This window comes from Drosophila teissieri, chromosome 3L, assembly GCF_016746235.2.
Source record: "Drosophila teissieri strain GT53w chromosome 3L, Prin_Dtei_1.1, whole genome shotgun sequence".
Taxonomy (NCBI): Eukaryota; Metazoa; Arthropoda; class Insecta; order Diptera; family Drosophilidae; genus Drosophila; species Drosophila teissieri.
Genome location: NC_053031.1, coordinates 258,597 through 276,833, shown reverse-complemented (window position 1 = coordinate 276,833; position 18,237 = coordinate 258,597). Strand labels below are relative to the sequence as shown.

Genomic DNA, 18,237 nt, shown 5'->3' with positions numbered 1-18,237 from the left:
AAACAACTGGATTTGTGTATACATACATTTATAATAAAGAGGCTTTTAAGTCTTACGTGAATTCTAAGCAACAATCTGCTTGTTAATCAACTAAATAAACAGGCGGCCAGTGAAAGGACCTATTTGTGAACTAACTCCGACAGTTTTTGACGTCTAAACTCCTTTCTCGCCTCGTCAAGAAGCACATTGTGCAGCAGATTCCGGTTCTGAGACTGATCCGTTGCTAGCGTAGGGTAGGGATTGCCCCGAAGCTCCAGCACAGACCGCCTGTAGTAAATGCCGGGATAGTCACGAGGGGCTTTGTACATGCGAGTGAAGGACACATTGTAGTTCTCATAGCGCGGCACCAGCACCTTGAAAAGCTTATGAACCAGTTGCTTCTCCAGCAGCCAATAGTCCGCCAGTTCCATGGTGGCTTGGTGTCGGTCCCCATGGCGTATGGCATTGGAAATGAGCTGCAAAGTAATGCATTTTTAGTTGGACTACCTCCGTTAGTGTATGCCATTGGTCTCTTACCAGCTCGGCGTAGCCACGAGCTTCATCGGCACGGTTGTAGAACAGTTCAATACGCTCGTGCTTCACCAACGCAGTTACGGTCTTACGCAGCTTCAGCAGCCGGCCTTCCGGGCCATCGGCATTCTTCAAGTTGCGTTTATTGGGTCTGACCGCTATACGCAGCTGTGACATGAGCTTTGTTACATCGGCTTGATTCATTTTACTTGAGTTTTAACAAAGTAACAAATAAGAAATCACGTAACATTCGCCGAACAGCTGGCGCCCAGTATCGATAACGATACTGGCTTCATCTATCGATAACAAGGACTGCAATGTAAAATTTGAACATTTAAGGCTGCCACACAGATAAATTTAAACTGTAATTTTCAAAATTTCCAAATGTATGCACTCGTTAAGCTGATAAAAATGCTTTTGAAATTAAAGTTTGCAAGAAGTGGGAACCACTCCAATGTTCCTATGTTAATTGAGAATAAATTTAATTTAAATATTTATAAATATATTTATATATGAATGTTTAAAAGATCTTAAGCCCCTCTCAATTTGACCGGCCTTGATATTTTTTATAAAGTAAGCTTGCAACAAAAGGCTATTGTTGTTTTATCAAATGTCGAACTCGCTTTTAAAGTGACAGAAAACAAGGATTTTTAAGGTATCAAATGCTTAACACCAGCTATCGAAATACAAGCCCCGCTAGTCGTCACGAAGATATCGATACTATCGCGCTGACCTCTCCCAGCTCTAGCCAGCACGGTCACTTCAGTGAAAATTTTTTAGATTTTGTGAGCGGTTCTTCTCTTGGTCAAACTTCATTAGGTTGAAAGCGGTGTTTAGCTCCGAAACGCAATCAACGCAATATTCCGCTATTGAAGCCTAGTGCCACGGCCCTCTGCTAGTATCTCCCCCGCATTCGATCGAAAAAATGGCAACAGCAGCGAACACCGCGACAGCTGCCGGAGCAGCAAAAGACGCCCCGCCAGCGCCTGCAAAGTCGTTGTCCGGCATTGTGAAGCAGGTAAGTCGGATTGGTCTGCTACTCTGGGAAGAAGCTCGTGGCTCAGGATTTCAGTGCGCAGACTCCTTGAAAAGAAAGTTCGGTGAAACTAAAGGTACTATTCTCCTATCGGCGTGGCAAACGCGGCAGCCGCCTGCCAAAGTAGCTCTAGTGCAACTCTGACAAGTGCGAGGGAGACGCGTATAGACTCTGTGCGTGTGTGACACGTTGCACACGCTCGTCCGATCCAAAGAAATGAAAGTTATCGTAGGTGCCAAGCTGGCAGATTTTCTTCGACGCTGCGTCTTTGACGGTCGGTGTTCTGGCTGTTGTTGTTACTGAGCAACTGCTATCTCGTATGTCCCCATTTACCGGCATTCTAAAACTGTATTAAGTGGCTGCAGCTCTTTTCGCCCGCCGTACGCACTGGCTGAGAATTGATTTGTGTGCCGAACGGTTCGTTTCTAACCTCCTTGGCGAAAAGGAAGACCGTGTAGGCACCGAAAGCCATTATTTATGAATGTAACTAGCCCTGGGTGCGGGTAGTTCATCATCTACTTTTACTTCTGGGTGGCTTTGCGGCCAGCGCCCAAAGTTCACCGGCCATTTTCAGTCAGCTCTTTGGCCCACGACTGTGATAACAACTCAGTTCCCAGCGGCTGCAGAGATTTACGGGCACAATCTGGTTTGGTGACGTTGGCACCCTGCAACCAAAGAATACATCCCGAAATTCATTCAGCCTTGCTGAATGAAAAACCTGTTGATTTAAGAGGTAATAGCTGACGCCCTCAAAGCGACACTTACTTGCATGTCCCCACCTTAGGATTTTGGTATTTGCTCACATTTAGAGGGCCAATATTTTCTTTTATGTATCATTTTTGTATCTAGTTCATATTTGAGCAGATACCCTCTGCGCTTGTACGATGCCTCAGTTTTGGGCACCCTAAACCGGTTTGGCAACAAGTTTGTTTTCAGTTGGATTAACGGAATGCATTTGCAGTACGAGTAAATTCAATAAAATACCATTGCTCACAATTTCCATAGGACCAAACAAGAAGATTTCTGCGCAGGCGCTGTCTGTTGGGAACTGCACGTGTTTTGTTAGTTAAATAGCTCATCTAGTTCGATTGTTTAGTTTTCCCTTAATTGAGGTATTTTTTGTTCTAGAAAAAACATAAAAACGGCTCATAAAGAATTTCCAATTTCACGTGAATCGATCTAAAATAGCCCACATATCGATAGTGCTTTTGGTCGCTCTGGACCCAGATCCGATAGGGCGATCGTTACCATTCCACCTCTAGTCACCCCACACGTGCATCGAATTTTAACCTCACTCCTCATTCTGATTCAGGTTCTCTCCGGCGACACTGTAGTTATCCGCGCAACCAAGGGTGCCCCTCCTCCGGAGAAACAAATTACTTTCTCGCATGTCCTGGCCCCGAAGTTGGCCCGCCGTCCTGGCGCTGGCGGAGATGAGACCAAGGACGAACCCTGGGCCTGGGAGTCGCGGGAGTTCTTGCGTAAAAAGTTGATTGGTGTGGAGGTTACCTTCACATTTGACAAGCCAGCCAACTCAAACCGGGAGTACGGATTCGTGTGGATCGGTAAGGACAAGGAGACCGGTGAAAATGTGGTCGAGTCCATTGTCCGTGAGGGCCTGGTGTCGGTCCGTCGCGAGGGACGTCCCACAGCCGAGCAGCAAACCCTCATCGAGTTGGAGGACCAGGCGCGTGCAGCAGGCCGAGGAAAATGGTCGTCCACCGCTAGTGCCGTCGACAAGGTTCGCAACATCAAGTGGGCCCATGAGAATCCCGCACACCTGGTCGACATCTACGGAGGAAACCCCGTGAAGGCGATCATCGAGCACGTGCGCGATGGTTCCACCGTCCGAGCATTCTTGCTGCCAGACTTCCACTACATAACGCTGATGATTTCGGGCATTCGTTGCCCTGGAGTCAAGTTGGATGCTGATGGCAAGCCTGACCTGAGTGTAAAGGTGCCGTTTGCTGACGAGGCTCGCTACTATGTGGAAACCCGCCTGCTGCAACGCGATGTGGAAATCCGCCTGGAATCGGTTAACAACTCCAACTTCATTGGAACCATCTTATATCCCAAGGGAAACATTGCGGAATCACTCCTGCGAGAGGGACTTGCCAAGTGTGTGGACTGGTCCATGGCTGTTATGAAGACTGGTAAGCTCAGAATCTATTAAAATTAAGTTCGCAGCTCGCTTGCACAGCACAGCACTAAATTGGTACATCACCTATGATTGTGCTGTTTACTGTTTGCAAACGGCTGCCAGAAAAACGACGGATTCCAAGAATTTTGTGACTGATCACTGTCGCTGCGTTCATTTCACCCCGCCGACATTAAATTTCAATAACGATTGTTCTTATTTATTTAATTAACGTCTGATTCTCCTTTTCAGGCACTGATAAACTGCGAGCTGCGGAGCGTTTTGCCAAGGAGAAGCGTCTTCGCCAATGGCAGGACTACCAAGCTAAAACTCCTGCTTTCAACTCAAAGGAGAAAGACTTCTCTGGAACCGTGGTGGAAGTCTTCAATGGCGATGCTATTAATGTACGTCTTTCCAATGGACAAGTGAAGAAGGTCTTCTTCTCGTCTATCAGGCCGCCACGCGACCAACGCGCTGTGGTAGGCACCGATGGCGAGGAAATCGTTAAGGCCCCACCTCGCGGAAAGAACTACCGACCACTTTACGAAATTCCTCACATGTTCGATGCCCGTGAGTTTCTGCGTAAGAAACTGATCAATAAGAAAGTTCAGTGCAACCTGGACTACATCTCACCGCCGCGCGAAAACTTCCCTGAGAAATACTGCTACACCGTCTCTATTGGCGGACAAAACGTGGCTGAGGCAATGGTAGCCAAAGGTTTGGCAACATGTGTTCGCTACCGCCAGGACGACGATCAGAGATCTTCCGCTTATGATCAATTGATTGCTGCCGAACAGCAGGCCATCAAGGGGCTTAAGGGACTGCATGCTAAGAAGGACAACGCCACCCTGCGAGTAAACGACCTGACTGTTGATCATTCCCGAATTAAAGTTCAATACTTGCCATCGTGGCAGCGTGCTCTGCGTACTGAAGCCATTGTGGAGTTTGTCGCCAGCGGATCCCGCCTCCGAATCTTCGTGCCGAAGGACAGTTGTCTGGTCACATTCCTGCTTGCTGGGATTTCATGCCCTCGTTCCTCTCGTCCAGCGCTTAATGGCGTTCCTGCCCAAGAGGGAGAAGCATTCGGTGACGAGGCTTTGACCTTTACCAGGGAGCGTGTCTTGCAACGCGATGTTTCTGTGCATATCGATACCACCGACAAGGCAGGATCTTCAGTGATTGGTTGGCTCTGGACGGACAGCGGTGCCAACTTGTCAGTTGCTCTGGTAGAAGAGGGTCTTGCGGAAGTGCACTTCAGTGCTGAGAAATCTGAGTACTACCGCCAGTTGAAGAGTGCTGAAGACCGTGCCAAGGCTGCCAAAAAGAACATCTGGACCAACTATGTGGAACAAGTGCCTAAAGAAAAAACTGTCACCGAGGAAGAAAAGGACGACAAGGTAGTGGCGGAGCGTAAAGTTAACTACGAAAACGTTATTGTTACTGAGATCACCGAAACTCTGACATTCTTCGCGCAATCCGTGGAGAGCGGATCCAAGCTTGAGTCGCTGATGGGCAAGCTTACCGCCGACTTCCAGTCCAACCCTCCCATCGCTGGATCGTACACGCCAAAGCGTGGTGACCTGGTGGCCGCTCAGTTTACCCTTGATAATCAGTGGTACCGTGCCAAGGTGGAGCGCGTGCAGGGCAGTAATGCTACCGTCCTGTACATCGATTATGGAAACAAGGAGGTGAGTGAAGCTACGACTAACATTTGAATCTCTGCAAGTTCCTTAGATCCGTTTCCGGCTTAAAGTGAAACGCATGAGTCATAAGCTTGCCAAATCAAATAGGCTTCATCGAATGACTTCTACGATTCGTGATGGCGTAAGCAAAACCCTACAGCGGCGTTAAATGTGTTCCCCGTTTCAAGTCGTGTGGCAGCCTCTTCAACGGTACAAAGAAAGACCCATATTTTTTGGGTCAACCTAAGTCCAAAGTAGCAGGTTTAAATGCGCAAGAAACAAGAGCACGTAGTCGCTGGGGGCGCCAGAACCACGCTTCAAAAGTTTTCGAGTTGCGACATATTCAAACCTAAAACCATTTTTTCTGGAAGTATAAAGAATCCTTTTTATTTTTTAGACACTTCCCACAAACCGTTTGGCTGCCCTGCCCCCAGCATTCAGCAGCGAAAAGCCCTACGCCACGGAGTATGCTTTGGCCTTAGTCGCCCTGCCAATTGACAACGAAGATAAGGAAGAAGCCTTGCGTGCCTTTTCCGAGGACGTTTTGAACCATAAGGTTCAACTCAATGTCGAGCTGAAGGTGACTGGGTCCCCGCACTTGGCCACTCTTCGCGATCCAACTACTAAGGCCGATTTCGGAAAGCAGCTTGTAGCCGAAGGCCTCGTTCTGGCCGAAAAGCGTGGAGAGCGGAAGCTCAAGGATCTAGTGGATCAGTACAAAGCCGCGCAGGAAGCAGCTCGGGTCGCGCATCTGGCCATCTGGAAGTATGGTGACATAACGCAAGATGATGCGCCCGAGTTCCGCTAAAAGATGGCTGGAAACGTGGAGTAGGCCTGTGGCGTGGAGCGCGTTGCTAGCCGAAAAGATTGTCTGCCACATACCCGCCCTTTATATACATAACAACAAGCAACAACTTAAAGAATATGAAATTACTAATTCTATCTATACACCAATATATATGATACATATACCACATTGGAATACACAAATACATACATATGAGCAATGGCATGGAAGAACACGGTACACTTTTTGTATGCTTTAAGCAGCTGGCAAATTATTATTTGGTCTTCTAGTTTTTCAATCATGATCCTTTAAATAAATATTTGACACAACCTAGCAACAATTGGAACCTTTTTAAAGTGCGTGTCCTCCGTAAAAAATAATAACCAAAAGAGGGTATCCTCTGATTGTGTGAAGCGTTCCAAACTTGTAAACCTCAACATTCATCTTTTAAATTTGCAGATTTTATGTTTTTGTAAAGTGTTTTTGCATTACTGAGTAAATACAATTAAATAATTTTTTAAAAACAAAAGCAGTACACTTCATTAGCGCTGCTCCAGTGAATCTACCTTCTCGATGATACTTTCAATGTTGAAATCCTTTGGAATCTTAAGGGTTTTTTGCCTGTCCATCAAGGCCTGTTTTGTTGCAAGCTGTTGGCTGTTGCGCTGCGTAACGACGATGTCCGGGATGAGCCGCTCTTCCGCAGCGGCTTTAAATCTGCAGCAGAAAGGTTTTGGTCATGGATTCAAAATCTAACGGGATTGGTTCACCCATACCTCTCCAACATGACTACGTCCCTAGCTGCCTCATCGATGGACGAATGGATGCGCTGCAGCTCTACGCGTTGCTGCACTGTGGTCTGCCGATTTTCTATGCATTCCCGCTTCTTGGCGCTGTAGAAGTCGCGCAAGTAGTTCAGATTGAAGTCGTGGATGTGCAGAAGTGCATAATATTGGACGCATTTGTCAAGGAGCGCCATATCATCGTCCGAGAAGTCGCCCAAATCGACGCTTGCTAGCTTTAACTGCTCATCGTAGTGCTGGCCTAGAGCCATCAATGAGTTAATTTCCTCTTGGATCTTCAAATTCTCTGCATCGTAGAAATATTTAGTTGTATTACCGAGGGTTTTTTTTTAAATAAACTCACGCATTTTTAATGGAGATCGTAAACTATCGATGGCACCGAAACCGAAACTACCGCTTTGCTCAAATCGCACGCTTGTAGGAGGCCGCTGGGAAATAATGTAGACTGAGTTGGCAGGACTTAGTGTCGTATCCAGATTTTCCTTGTCCGCACAATCCGAATGTGATTATTGCCGCCTTTAATAGACTTGCAGACATCGATACTCGCGAAATGCAGTGTTTCAGGGCTACATAGCAAATTGCGGCCGATTTCTTTTGTTGAATTAATTTTAAGAGCTGAACAACAAAGTTATACATAACAGAGCTACCTAATTATTAAAGTTGTATGCCTAATATCTTTCAAAATAAGAAATAATTAGGAGTTTCAATTACTTGGCCAGTGTGACCGCTTCTCGAAAGTTGAAAAAGCCCACTGCCCCAACAGCACGAAGAAATAGTTATCAATTTTTCGCTAGTTCATAAAATCGATTTGTACTGCTATTTTTCTTTGTTTACTTTCATTGTGCAAATTCGTAAAAGACATTCGTAATATCGTGTTTTCCCATTCACCCAAAGTGCTGGTGCTGCGCAAGTACGGATGTATTTATTTGCGTCGGCAAAATGTGAAATAAAATAAATGGCAAATCGATCGATTTTTGTCAACGAAGTGGGAAAGTAGCGGTGTCTGGGTGTGTTTGTGCACTGCGACCAACCAAAATTTAGACGAATCCTCCAAGGAAGAGGATAAAATAAAACCCAGAAGCCACTCTATTCACTCAACATGGAGCACACTGCCTCGCTACCTGGCTACGTTCGCGAGAAGCTCGCCGAACTGGACTTGGAGCTGTCGGAAGGTATACCTATTTGATTTTGAGCCCGTTTGTAATACACACGAAAATGGAATATGGTTACTAATGTGCGACTTAGTTGTGGAAAATCGCGTGAAATTGTGGCAGACGTACATGGTATGGGCACTTGTCGCCCCCAATTGGCATCACAAGTGCTGTTCTCGGCTTTTCTTTCGCTGAAAGCTACTCATATATGTATAGTCGGGCACCAATTAAAAGAAAAGTGTGTGTGTTGTGTGTTGTATGCAGTGGCTTTCAGCATGAGTACATGATGTAGTCGCTATTGCACGCTTTTCCAAAAACAACAACGCCCAGCGGGCATATTAATCGTAACGAAAACATTCTCATCTGCATTCTAGGTGACATTACGCAGAAAGGCTACGAAAAGAAAAGGGCGAAGCTGCTGCAGCCGTTCCTGAAGAAGCAAGAAGGTATGTTCGAAAACTTTGGTATTTGGTCGTCGTCGCCAGCTCTTGATCCTTTTTGTCCTTTTTTTCGTTTTGTGCACAGGCGACAAAGTGAAAAGTACACCGCCACCGCCATACTACAACGTTAAAAATGCCAACAACAGCAACAACCACGGAAACATCAATAACGACGGCGTCATTGTGTCCAGCGAGGGCTACAGCTATGTGACTGAAGTGCCCTCCCTGTCCTCCTCGCAGCAAAGACATTCCAAAAAAATCGACTACCATCAGCAATCCGCCATGGGCTCGTCATCGACACCTCAGAGCGGAAATGTTGGAGCTCCCGGCTACGAAAACATGCGACCGCAGGGAGGAGCAGTCGGCGATCCCGGGTACCAGAACACTCGCGAGCCAAGTGCTTTTCAGAATCAACAGTCAACCAATAATAGTCAGCATCGTCAACGACGCACACAGCGCAAAGTAACGCACAATGAGAAACGTTATCATTCTGGTTAGTAGTGCAAATTAAAGCAAAAACATTTAACTCTCAACATCTGATCCCCAGAAGTACGACAAGAGGCTGTGCAACAAGCCCTTGCCGCTCTTAAGGGACGGCCAAAACCCAGCCTGCCAATGCCATCGAAGCGCACATCTGTATTAAACCGAAGTCCTGGATGCAATGATGAGCTGGACTCATCGACGGATGACGAATCCATACCCGAGGAAATCATTTCGCCCGACAAGGAGTACAATTATCCGCGGGATCATATAAGCAATAGCATACTGCCACCCGAACCAATAATTAAACCCCCCATTCGTGAATCATCGATGGGTTCACAGCAGCATACGCGGTCAGATGTAAAGCAAAACCAAATTCCGAATCAGAAATATACGACACCGATTAGCGCTCCAGAAAGGCGACCACCGCAAAACTTACCTCCTATTGTGAGTAATTTTTTGATCATAAAGTGTTATTTTGGTATACAACAATTTTGTTTGTTTCATTATGAAGTCGTACATTTATTACGAAGTAGTTTTTGCCGCACATTACAGAATTAATTAATTAATTATATATTCATTACACAGCCGACTTCAGAACCCTTAGGCTCGGATTGTCCGCCAATTGCATACAAGCGAGAGAATGATTTTTCGGATAAAGCGTTCAAACAAAAACAATGTAAGTACTTTAAGAAACAGAGAAATAAAAGAATTTCGATTTTTATTTATTTATTTTTGATGTAATTTTTACTCTTTTCTTAGACAACGGTCCTGACATCACGCAGTTTAATAATGCACATCGTGCTGCAGATCGAGTTACTCGATATGTTAATGTTAGCCAAAATGAACTGAACGAGACAGATGCCAATGGGAAGTGGAAAGTGTCGGCTAAGATTCAGCAACTGCTTAACACCCTTAAAAGACCCAAGCGTCGCCCACTACCGGAGTTCTATGAGGACAACGACATCGAACTGGAGATTGCTGCCAATACGAAGGATCCCAATGCTCCCAAACCGGAGGGCAGCACAATGACTCCTGTGCAAGGCGAGCAGCTATCCATACCTGCAGGCCTTCCCAGAACGCTCGAATGCGCACTCCAACGATATGGCACAAACTCCTTTAAAAGTCCCATGGCTACAGTGCTTGATCCGAATGGAAAAATAACGACTACCTTGACATATGGCAAGCTACTTTCGCGCGCACAAAAGATTGCCCATGCTTTGTCCACTAAAATATTTAGCAAGGGTCCTGAGCAAGTAACACTGAAGCCCGGCGATCGTGTTGCTCTGGTTTACCCCAATAATGACCCCTTAAGGTTAGTGTGTGTGTTGGCTTATGGTCATTCCTTAGATATTCCTTCAATTCAAGTCTTTGGTTAAACAATATCCTTTATGTATTTCAAATTGTACCCAATATTAATTCGATAAATTACAGTTTCATTACAGCCTGGTATGGTTGTATGTTTAGGGGCTTGGTTCCCCTTCCAATAGAATTGCCGCTGTCCAGCTCGGATACACCTCCCCAACAAGTGGGCTTTTTATTGAGTTCTTGTGGCATAACTGTAGCTCTTACCTCAGAAGCTTGCTTAAAAGGTCTTCCAAAATCAACCACTACGGGGGAAATAGCCAAATTAAAGGGCTGGCCACGCTTGCAGTGGTTTGTGACTGAGCATTTACCTAAGCCGCCTAAAGAATTCAATGTTGGCAATTTACGAGTCGATGATTCGGCTGCAGCTTATATAGAATACACGACAGATAAGGAAGGCAGTGTTATGGGTAAGTGCAACACACATCAGTATCCAAATATAAGCATACGAATTATAAATCGGCTTTGCTTTACAGGTGTCACGGTTACTCGCGCAGCGATGATCAATCATTGTCGTGCTTTGACTATGGCCTGCCATTATACCGAAGGCGAAACAATTGTGTGTGTCTTGGACTTCAAGCGTGAAGTTGGATTATGGCATTCTGTCTTGACTTCCGTCTTAAATGGTATGCATGTCATTTTCATACCCTACGCATTGATGAAACTGCGTCCGTCGAGCTGGATGCAATTGATAACAAAACACCGAGCTTCCTGTTGCTTGGTTAAGAGTCGTGATCTGCATTGGGGCCTACTTGCCACCAAAGATCATAAGGATATATCGCTTTCTTCTCTTCGCATGTTGCTAGTGGCCGATGGAGCCAACCCCTGGTCGTTATCCTCATGTGACCAGTTCTTGAGTGTTTTCCAAGCTAAGGGATTACGCTCAGATGCGATTTGTCCATGTGCCAGTAGCTCTGAAGTATTTACTGTTTCCCTTCGGCGTCCTGGCCGGGGATCTTGTGGATTCAGTCCGTCAGCTACTGGACGTGGTGTGCTTTCAATGGCAGCCCTTTCACATGGAGTTGTTCGCGTCGACAGTGAAGACTCACTAACATCACTCACTTTGCAGGACTGTGGTCAAGTTATGCCAGCTGCACAAATGGTGGTTGTTCGATCGGAAGGACCCCCTGTGCTGTGCAAAACCGATCAAGTCGGCGAAATATGCGTTACTAGCGGGTCCACGAGCGCTAGCTACTTCGGTCTTGACGGAATGACAAATTCTACGTTTAAAGTCCAGCCCTTATTGGAAGAATTGGAACAACCAAAAGATGGAAATGGCACGGTGAACATAATTTCCAAACCAATTGGCGAAGACTTCTACGTTAGGTCAGGACTACTGGGCTTCCTTGGCCCGGGTGGCTTGGTCTTCGTGTGCGGTTCCCGCGATGGCCTTATGACCGTTACCGGGAGGAAGCACAATGCAGATGACATTATTGCCACAGTATTAGCAGTGGAACCAATGCGCTTTATTTACCGAGGACGCATTGCTGTATTTAGCATTAAGGTTTTGCGCGACGAACGCGTGTGCGTCATTGCCGAGCAACGTCCGGATTGCTCCGAGGAAGAAAGTTTCCAATGGATGTCACGTGTTCTGCAAGCAGTGGACTCCATTCATCAAGTGGGAATTTACTGCCTGGCATTGGTGCCACCGAATCATTTGCCCAAGACTCCTCTTGGGGGCATACATCTATGCGAAGCACGACGAAGATTTTTGGAGGGCTCTCTCCACCCAGCGAATGTGTTAATGTGCCCACATACATGTGTCACCAATCTACCAAAGCCACGGGAACTACATCAAGGTAAGTTCTCCGTATACTTGATTTAAAAAATGTTACAAATTGGCTTTGTTGGGCTTTCTGTGCTTCATTTACCTTAATAAAATACAAATATTGCTTTCCTCTATTTTTAACCACCAACCCTTCAACAATGCTGCGATTACTTCTATGACCACAACAACACAATCACTGCAAAAACCAAATAACAACACTGTAATATAACGACAACAAACACAAATGCCAACATAACTAATGAAATCGCATAAATTAATCACTTCTGTAATGAATCCTTGTACAAAACCGATAAATCATTCTACTACTAACCATTCCTCAAACAAATAAGGTGTGCAAACTGCCGCAAAATTAAGCTCATCATCTGGATGTGGTATTACAGACACGGGTGTAGGACCAGCCTCTGTGATGGTTGGAAATTTAGTTCAGGGCAATCGCCTTGCTGAAGCCCATGGACGGGATGTTGGACTCGCAGAAGATTGCGAACGAAAGGTTGGTCAATACTTTCTATTTTAAGAAAATTAACAATACAATTGTTGAAACTTCAACAGCCTCAACTTATAACAGGTGTGTTGCGTTGGCGAGCAAACACTTCGCCCGATCATATAATATTCACACTGCTGAACTCTAAGGGTAAGTTTTGTTCCTTTATAAAGAAACGAATTCTAGACATGCGTTTCAGGTGCCATCGCAAAAACACTGACATGCTCTGAGCTACATAAGCGGGCAGAGAAGATAGCGGCACTGTTACAAGAACGAGGAAGAATTGAGCCAGGAGACCACGTTGGTAAGTTTTTCTGTGTACCAGCTGTAGGAATGTTAATGTAGCCCGATTTTTCCGCAGCGCTAATATTTCCTCCAGGACTTGACTTGCTGTGTGCATTTTATGGATGCCTATATCTGGGTGCGATACCAATAACCATACGGCCTCCTCATCCTCAAAATTTAAATACCACGTTACCCACTGTTCGGATGATTGTGGATGTCTCTAAAAGTGGCATCGTACTCTCCATACAACCGATTATAAAGTTACTGAAATCTCGGGAGGCAGCCACTTCTATTGACCCAAAGACATGGCCCCCTATATTAGATATTGATGACAACCCGAAACGCAAATATGCCGGCATAGCCACGGTCTCCTTTGACTCAAGCGCCTATTTGGACTTTAGCGTATCAACTTGTGGACGCCTTAGCGGTGTTAACATTACGCATCGGTAGATAAATTGAATTTATTTTTTAAAATTTTTGTATTACATTTTTGCCTGTCCAACAGATCTCTCTCTAGTCTGTGCGCCAGTTTAAAATTGGCTTGTGAGCTGTACCCTTCTCGACATGTTGCTTTATGCTTGGATCCGTACTGCGGCCTTGGATTTGTTATGTGGACTCTTATCGGAGTATATAGTGGCCACCATTCTATACTTATCGCGCCCTACGAGGTCGAAGCGAATCCCAGTTTATGGCTGTCAACTCTTTCGCAACACCGCGTTCGCGACACTTTCTGTTCATATGGAGTAATAGAGTTGTGCACTAAAGCGCTCAGCAACTCTATACCCTCCTTAAAGCAACGAAACATAGATTTGAGATGTGTACGGACGTGTGTCGTGGTGGCAGAAGAGCGCCCTAGAGTGCAACTGACCCAGCAGTTCTGCAAGCTCTTTCAAGCCCTTGGTCTGAATACTCGCTGTGTGTCAACTTCGTTTGGATGTCGTGTAAATCCAGCCATTTGTGTTCAAGGAGCTAGTTCTGCAGAGAGTGCTCAAGTGTACGTAGATATGAGAGCATTGAGAAACAATCGTGTCGCTTTGGTGGAGCGTGGAGCGCCAAATTCATTGTGTGTAATTGAATCAGGTAAACTTTTACCAGGAGTAAAAGTCATAATAGCCAATCCCGAAACCAAGGGCCACTGTGGCGACTCGCATTTGGGCGAAATTTGGGTAACAATTTGCTAAATGCATATTTATCCTAACAAAACTAACTCATTAATTTCTTCAGGTTCAAGCTCCTCATAACGCAAATGGTTACTTTACAATTTATGGTGATGAAACCGACTACAATGATCACTTCAACGCAAAATTGGTGACTGGGGCCACCGCTGAGCTATATGCACGTACTGGGTATTTAGGATTCTTACGCCGCACCGAATGTTCTCAATCAGCATCACTACTAGACGAGACCACACCAAGTGTGGCAAGTCGCGATAGCGATACGGAATCTTTGAACTCGATAAGTCAATTGCAATTAAATTTTTCAAATGTTTCCCTGGGTGGAAATTCAGAGCATAGCCTAATAGGCGGAGCAAGCAATTCTAATGATCAAGAACTACACGACGCAGTGTATGTAGTCGGAGCTGTTGACGAAGTGATCTCTTTACGTGGCATGAACTATCATCCAATTGATATCGAAAATTCGGTAATGCGCTGTCACAAAAAAATTGCTGAGTGGTAAGTCTTTCAAAACGTACTTTTTGAAAAAATCACACATTACTTTTTTATTCAGCGCCGTTTTTACCTGGACTAACTTATTAGTCGTTGTTGTCGAGTTGGACGGCAATGAATCAGAAGCTTTGGATTTGGTTCCCTTGGTCACAAACACAGTATTAGAAGATCATCAGCTTATAGTTGGCGTTGTAGTGGTCGTTGATCCAGGTTTGTAATATAAGTGTATATAAGTCTAATAATATAAGTCTATGGACTTGGAAAATGAATATTAATTTTGGAAACTTTCGTTTCTAGGTGTGGTGCCTATTAATAGTCGGGGCGAAAAGCAACGGATGCATTTACGGGATGGTTTTCTAGCCGACCAACTGGATCCCATATACGTAGCGTATAACATGTAAATACACAATTATTCTTATGATGAAATCGCCGTATTAAGAAACGTTAGAAAGCGTTGTCTTCGTATCTTAATTCAAAACAATCGCAATCCACAAGAAACAAAAGAAATGGCTCATTTTGGTACCGCACGCATAATTACACATTTCCTTTTAGAGTATTAGCAAAGATGGTAAAACATTCTTACAATAAATTGACTATTTAACTTTATATGACCATATAAGTGACAGCAAACATTTAATATTTAATAATATTTATATAAGTTTAAATAAACCACAATTTACACAATGTCAACTTTTCACCTTTTACGCCATTTTTCTCATCTATGTAAATGTTTTACAGATATGGTTGGGAAATTGATTGGTTATGTGCCCGAAACAAAATATTCTTTTAAAGGATATCAGGTTGAACAGGTCAATACTTGAATGTTTTTCACAGTTTTAGTCTCTTTTTTATCAGTTTGCTTTGTTTATAATAATATTTAATATAACTATAAAATGTAATGTAATATTAACGGCTTTCGTAAACTTGAAGTAATGTAATAGAATTGTATATCTATGTGGGATTATTACTAAGAGCTTGCAGCTCTGTGCCTTCAATTTCGTGTGAACCACGATCATACCACCATCTCAATATAATTGTGCGGCGCCTCCGCACAACGAGAAATATAAGCAGTACCCAAACTCCTTGAAGTCCATTCACCATGTCGCACAGTACCAGGTAATTTGAATTCGAGCCCGAGTAGAACGTTATTATTTCGAGTAGCCAACTTACGACCATTATTATTCCGAGTAAGCTGACGCATTTAGCGCTAATGGCAAGAAATTCAAATAATTTTGTGTATTAACACAAAAATAAATATACTCACTCCTTTTTAACATCTTCATATTTGTCTTGGTCAAACAAAGATTTCTGCTCCTGAATACTTTTTTCAGCCTTGACGTACCCGCTTATTCGTTGAAATCCGAAGAACGATATGATGTTAAGCTAAGAGTGTACGGTTGTATAAAACATAGCACTGGTAGAAAAAATTACTTACCAAAAAACTAAGGAAAAGTATAGTAGACACTGGAGGAATAAAGTAACGCTGGGAATCTCGTATGGATTCCGTGAGGCCTTTAAATAATACATCTATTATTAGTTATATTTTAGAATATTATTTCTTTCGTTAATTACTTGCCTTGCAGAAAGTAAGACGGCATCCCTGGCAGTCCCTTTTGAACAGTGAGTGCAACTATTGTGGCCGGTCCAGAAAAAGCGAAGACAGCGTAACACGCAAAATTAAAGGTGGCCCAACTCTTTGAACACTGAATGCAGCAAGGCAGCTTGTACCACACATTCAAGAGAACATTGAAGCATATGCATAAGTACCAGAAAAAATAACTCAAAATACAAAACTGTATGACGTAGCCAATAAATCCTTGGTTCGGGATTCCATATATGTGCACCACGGAGTGCACAAAGTATCCAGACGCCAAGCACAAGGACATCAAACTTAGCGACAGACCATGCAAGTTGCGCAATAGGCGAAGTGTCATGTGCAAATAGCTAACTAATAGCAGGCAGGGCATAGAAATAAGCATAAGAACCGCAACAAAAATGACCTGAAATAATATTCATCCATTGGTAAATAGAAATGAATGTTACATTGACTTACTTTTGCGAAGGCAATTTGTTCTTCCACTTGGGTAACACATGTAAAAGCGAACAGGTGTCCTGACTTATCAATATCCAAGCAATAATGCTCCTTCACTGTGTACGATTCGTTGCCAAACTTGTCGATGATTAACAAAGAACCATCTTGTAAGACGAAGAAAACGTCCTCTTTGTCGTCGTACAACAGAGAACTAAATTTACAGAGGAAAGTGTACTTTGCTAAGAATTTAATACCATAATGTTTCCTTTCGCTTACAAACCTGTTACACGGATTTCCAATGTCGTAGTCCAGCCTAGTCTCGATCTCCAAATCTTCGATGCAGTTGTCAAACAGAACTGCGCTTATTATAGTCGGTTCAAAGCTTAAAAGTCCATTGTCGCACATGGAATCGCTCTGGTTTTCCCTAAATATATTCAAGTTTTCTCCATGTGGGCAGCATTTTCTTAAACGCGACGATTGTGTTGCAATTGGTTGTTTTCTGTATTTCTCCCGCTGCGAACAGTCCGCAGGATCCAACGGTTTTTCTACAGGACTTTGGGCAGGAGCAAAGTTTGAAGGCGTAGCTTCTGTAATAGTTATTGCCGCTTCTGTTGAATATGTTTCAGGTACAACTGGTGTTGAAGATACAACCGGTGTTAAGGATACAACCGGAGTTGAGGATACAACCGGTGTTGAAGATACAACCGGTGTTGAGGATACAACCGTTGTTGATGATACAACCGGTGTTGAAGATATTGCGGCGTCCAGCACGTTACTCGAAGTGCTATTTAATGTGTTGTTGTCCAAAATACTAAGGAAAGCAATATAATGTATTTTTTGAAAAACCATTTTCTAAGCATTTCTTACTTTGAGTTGTTTGATTCCTTTAAAGTGTTATTTCCAGTGCTTATCTGTGCGGAGGCGTTGAAAAACGTTTGTAAACTGATTACAGCCAGGAAAACATTCCAATGGCATAAATTCATATTGCTTTTTTTAACCAATCTATAAAATATATATAACAACAAATTAATAAAACAGAATTGCCGAGTTCGCTTACACATCAAGCATGTAAACAAACCAAATTTTGACATTAGTTAACTGGTGTGGGTAACTGGTAAGATATGGGTTATCTTATCTGTGCAAGATACCGAAAGAGTGCGTTATCATTATAAAACACATGACGTCAGACGAATGTGGTAGCACATTCCTTAGAATTGATCAATACTCGGAAAATCACACTCATCAGCTTTTACAAAACCACGTTAAAAGTTAATTTTCACGCACTGAGGTGTTGTGTAAATTCTAGTTTATTTCGATGCTTTATTTAGAAGATAAACTGTTTATGGCAATTAGCGTTTACGTACATGACAAATAATTAAAGTTTACTATTCAAAATGCAACCGCTGAGGTTGATTAATAAAGTAATACTAGCGAAAAATGAGTTCGTATTCTGCAACAGAGACAGTTTGTGCAGGTGATAAGATAGCAATGTGTTCAGGGCTTCAAAATAACGCGTTCCGCTATATTTGTTATTTCTTGACTTATATTGAATATAATATTTTAATTTAGTATTTTTATTTAAAGAGTAATAT

The 18,237-nt window shown here is 43.7% G+C and overlaps 5 protein-coding genes across 8 annotated transcripts; 2 read left to right on the top strand and 3 right to left on the bottom strand.

The window, feature by feature from the left end:
• Positions 1-11: 11 nt before the first annotated feature.
• On the bottom strand, positions 12-794 carry LOC122616090 (39S ribosomal protein L17, mitochondrial). Its single transcript, XM_043791376.1, has 2 exons — positions 517-794; positions 12-455 (listed from the first exon to the last, which is right to left on the bottom strand). The coding sequence occupies exons 1-2, from the start codon at positions 712-714 to the stop codon at positions 120-122; spliced, it is 534 nt and encodes a 177-aa protein (XP_043647311.1). The 5' UTR covers positions 715-794; the 3' UTR covers positions 12-119.
• A 457-nt stretch (positions 795-1,251) lies between these two features.
• Positions 1,252-6,392, top strand: LOC122617992 (staphylococcal nuclease domain-containing protein 1). The gene is made up of 4 exons (XM_043794097.1): positions 1,252-1,528; positions 2,859-3,699; positions 3,936-5,371; positions 5,763-6,392. The coding sequence occupies exons 1-4, from the start codon at positions 1,436-1,438 to the stop codon at positions 6,171-6,173; spliced, it is 2,781 nt and encodes a 926-aa protein (XP_043650032.1). The 5' UTR covers positions 1,252-1,435; the 3' UTR covers positions 6,174-6,392.
• Positions 6,393-6,597: 205 nt separating this feature from the next.
• LOC122617994 (augmin complex subunit wac) lies at positions 6,598-7,473 on the bottom strand. Its single transcript, XM_043794100.1, has 3 exons — positions 7,299-7,473; positions 6,929-7,241; positions 6,598-6,869 (listed from the first exon to the last, which is right to left on the bottom strand). The coding sequence occupies exons 1-3, from the start codon at positions 7,300-7,302 to the stop codon at positions 6,695-6,697; spliced, it is 492 nt and encodes a 163-aa protein (XP_043650035.1). The 5' UTR covers positions 7,303-7,473; the 3' UTR covers positions 6,598-6,694.
• A 274-nt stretch (positions 7,474-7,747) lies between these two features.
• LOC122617991 (disco-interacting protein 2) lies at positions 7,748-15,297 on the top strand. Of its 4 annotated transcripts, none has more exons than XM_043794096.1 (16): positions 7,748-8,127; positions 8,481-8,552; positions 8,632-9,039; positions 9,097-9,473; positions 9,615-9,705; positions 9,789-10,341; positions 10,461-10,801; positions 10,868-12,190; positions 12,561-12,670; positions 12,730-12,811; positions 12,861-12,965; positions 13,023-13,392; positions 13,452-14,112; positions 14,171-14,619; positions 14,675-14,823; positions 14,911-15,297. In XM_043794096.1, exons 1-16 carry the CDS (start codon positions 8,055-8,057, stop codon positions 15,012-15,014), a joined length of 5,268 nt encoding a protein of 1,755 aa, XP_043650031.1. In that variant the 5' UTR covers positions 7,748-8,054; the 3' UTR covers positions 15,015-15,297. The 4 variants fall into 4 exon arrangements, with proteins under 4 accessions (XP_043650031.1, XP_043650029.1, XP_043650030.1 ...); XM_043794094.1 differs by having other exon boundaries at positions 12,510-12,670; XM_043794095.1 differs by having other exon boundaries at positions 9,094-9,473.
• LOC122617993 (probable G-protein coupled receptor Mth-like 14) lies at positions 15,291-18,117 on the bottom strand. Its single transcript, XM_043794098.1, has 8 exons — positions 18,010-18,117; positions 17,513-17,647; positions 16,926-17,456; positions 16,667-16,856; positions 16,190-16,613; positions 16,049-16,125; positions 15,878-15,996; positions 15,291-15,820 (listed from the first exon to the last, which is right to left on the bottom strand). Exons 2-8 carry the CDS (start codon positions 17,626-17,628, stop codon positions 15,565-15,567), a joined length of 1,713 nt encoding a protein of 570 aa, XP_043650033.1. The 5' UTR covers positions 17,629-17,647; positions 18,010-18,117; the 3' UTR covers positions 15,291-15,564.
• Positions 18,118-18,237: the final 120 nt, after the last annotated feature.

What these genes read in the sequence shown, in the direction of transcription:
- LOC122616090 (XM_043791376.1), bottom strand. Translation starts at nt 714, where the DNA reads ATGAATCAAGCCGATGTAACAAAGCTCATGTCACAGCTGCGTATAGCG. An exon ending in CTCGTGGCTACGCCGAGCTG is followed by an intron (nt 456 to 516) that starts GTAAGAGACCAA and finishes ATTACTTTGCAG; the next exon opens with CTCATTTCCAATGCCATACG.
- LOC122617992 (XM_043794097.1), top strand. Translation starts at nt 1,436, where the DNA reads ATGGCAACAGCAGCGAACACCGCGACAGCTGCCGGAGCAGCAAAAGAC. An exon ending in CATGGCTGTTATGAAGACTG is followed by an intron (nt 3,700 to 3,935) that starts GTAAGCTCAGAA and finishes TCTCCTTTTCAG; the next exon opens with GCACTGATAAACTGCGAGCT. An exon ending in TCGATTATGGAAACAAGGAG is followed by an intron (nt 5,372 to 5,762) that starts GTGAGTGAAGCT and finishes TTTATTTTTTAG; the next exon opens with ACACTTCCCACAAACCGTTT.
- LOC122617994 (XM_043794100.1), bottom strand. An exon ending in GACGTAGTCATGTTGGAGAG is followed by an intron (nt 6,870 to 6,928) that starts GTATGGGTGAAC and finishes TTTCTGCTGCAG; the next exon opens with ATTTAAAGCCGCTGCGGAAG.
- LOC122617991 (XM_043794093.1), top strand. Translation starts at nt 8,055, where the DNA reads ATGGAGCACACTGCCTCGCTACCTGGCTACGTTCGCGAGAAGCTCGCC. An exon ending in CGCATTTGGGCGAAATTTGG is followed by an intron (nt 14,113 to 14,170) that starts GTAACAATTTGC and finishes TAATTTCTTCAG; the next exon opens with GTTCAAGCTCCTCATAACGC. An exon ending in CACAAAAAAATTGCTGAGTG is followed by an intron (nt 14,620 to 14,674) that starts GTAAGTCTTTCA and finishes TTTTTTATTCAG; the next exon opens with CGCCGTTTTTACCTGGACTA.
- LOC122617993 (XM_043794098.1), bottom strand. Translation starts at nt 17,628, where the DNA reads ATGAATTTATGCCATTGGAATGTTTTCCTGGCTGTAATCAGTTTACAA. An exon ending in GCCGTCTTACTTTCTGCAAG is followed by an intron (nt 16,126 to 16,189) that starts GCAAGTAATTAA and finishes TATTATTTAAAG; the next exon opens with GCCTCACGGAATCCATACGA. An exon ending in TATGAAGATGTTAAAAAGGA is followed by an intron (nt 15,821 to 15,877) that starts GTGAGTATATTT and finishes TCTTGCCATTAG; the next exon opens with CGCTAAATGCGTCAGCTTAC.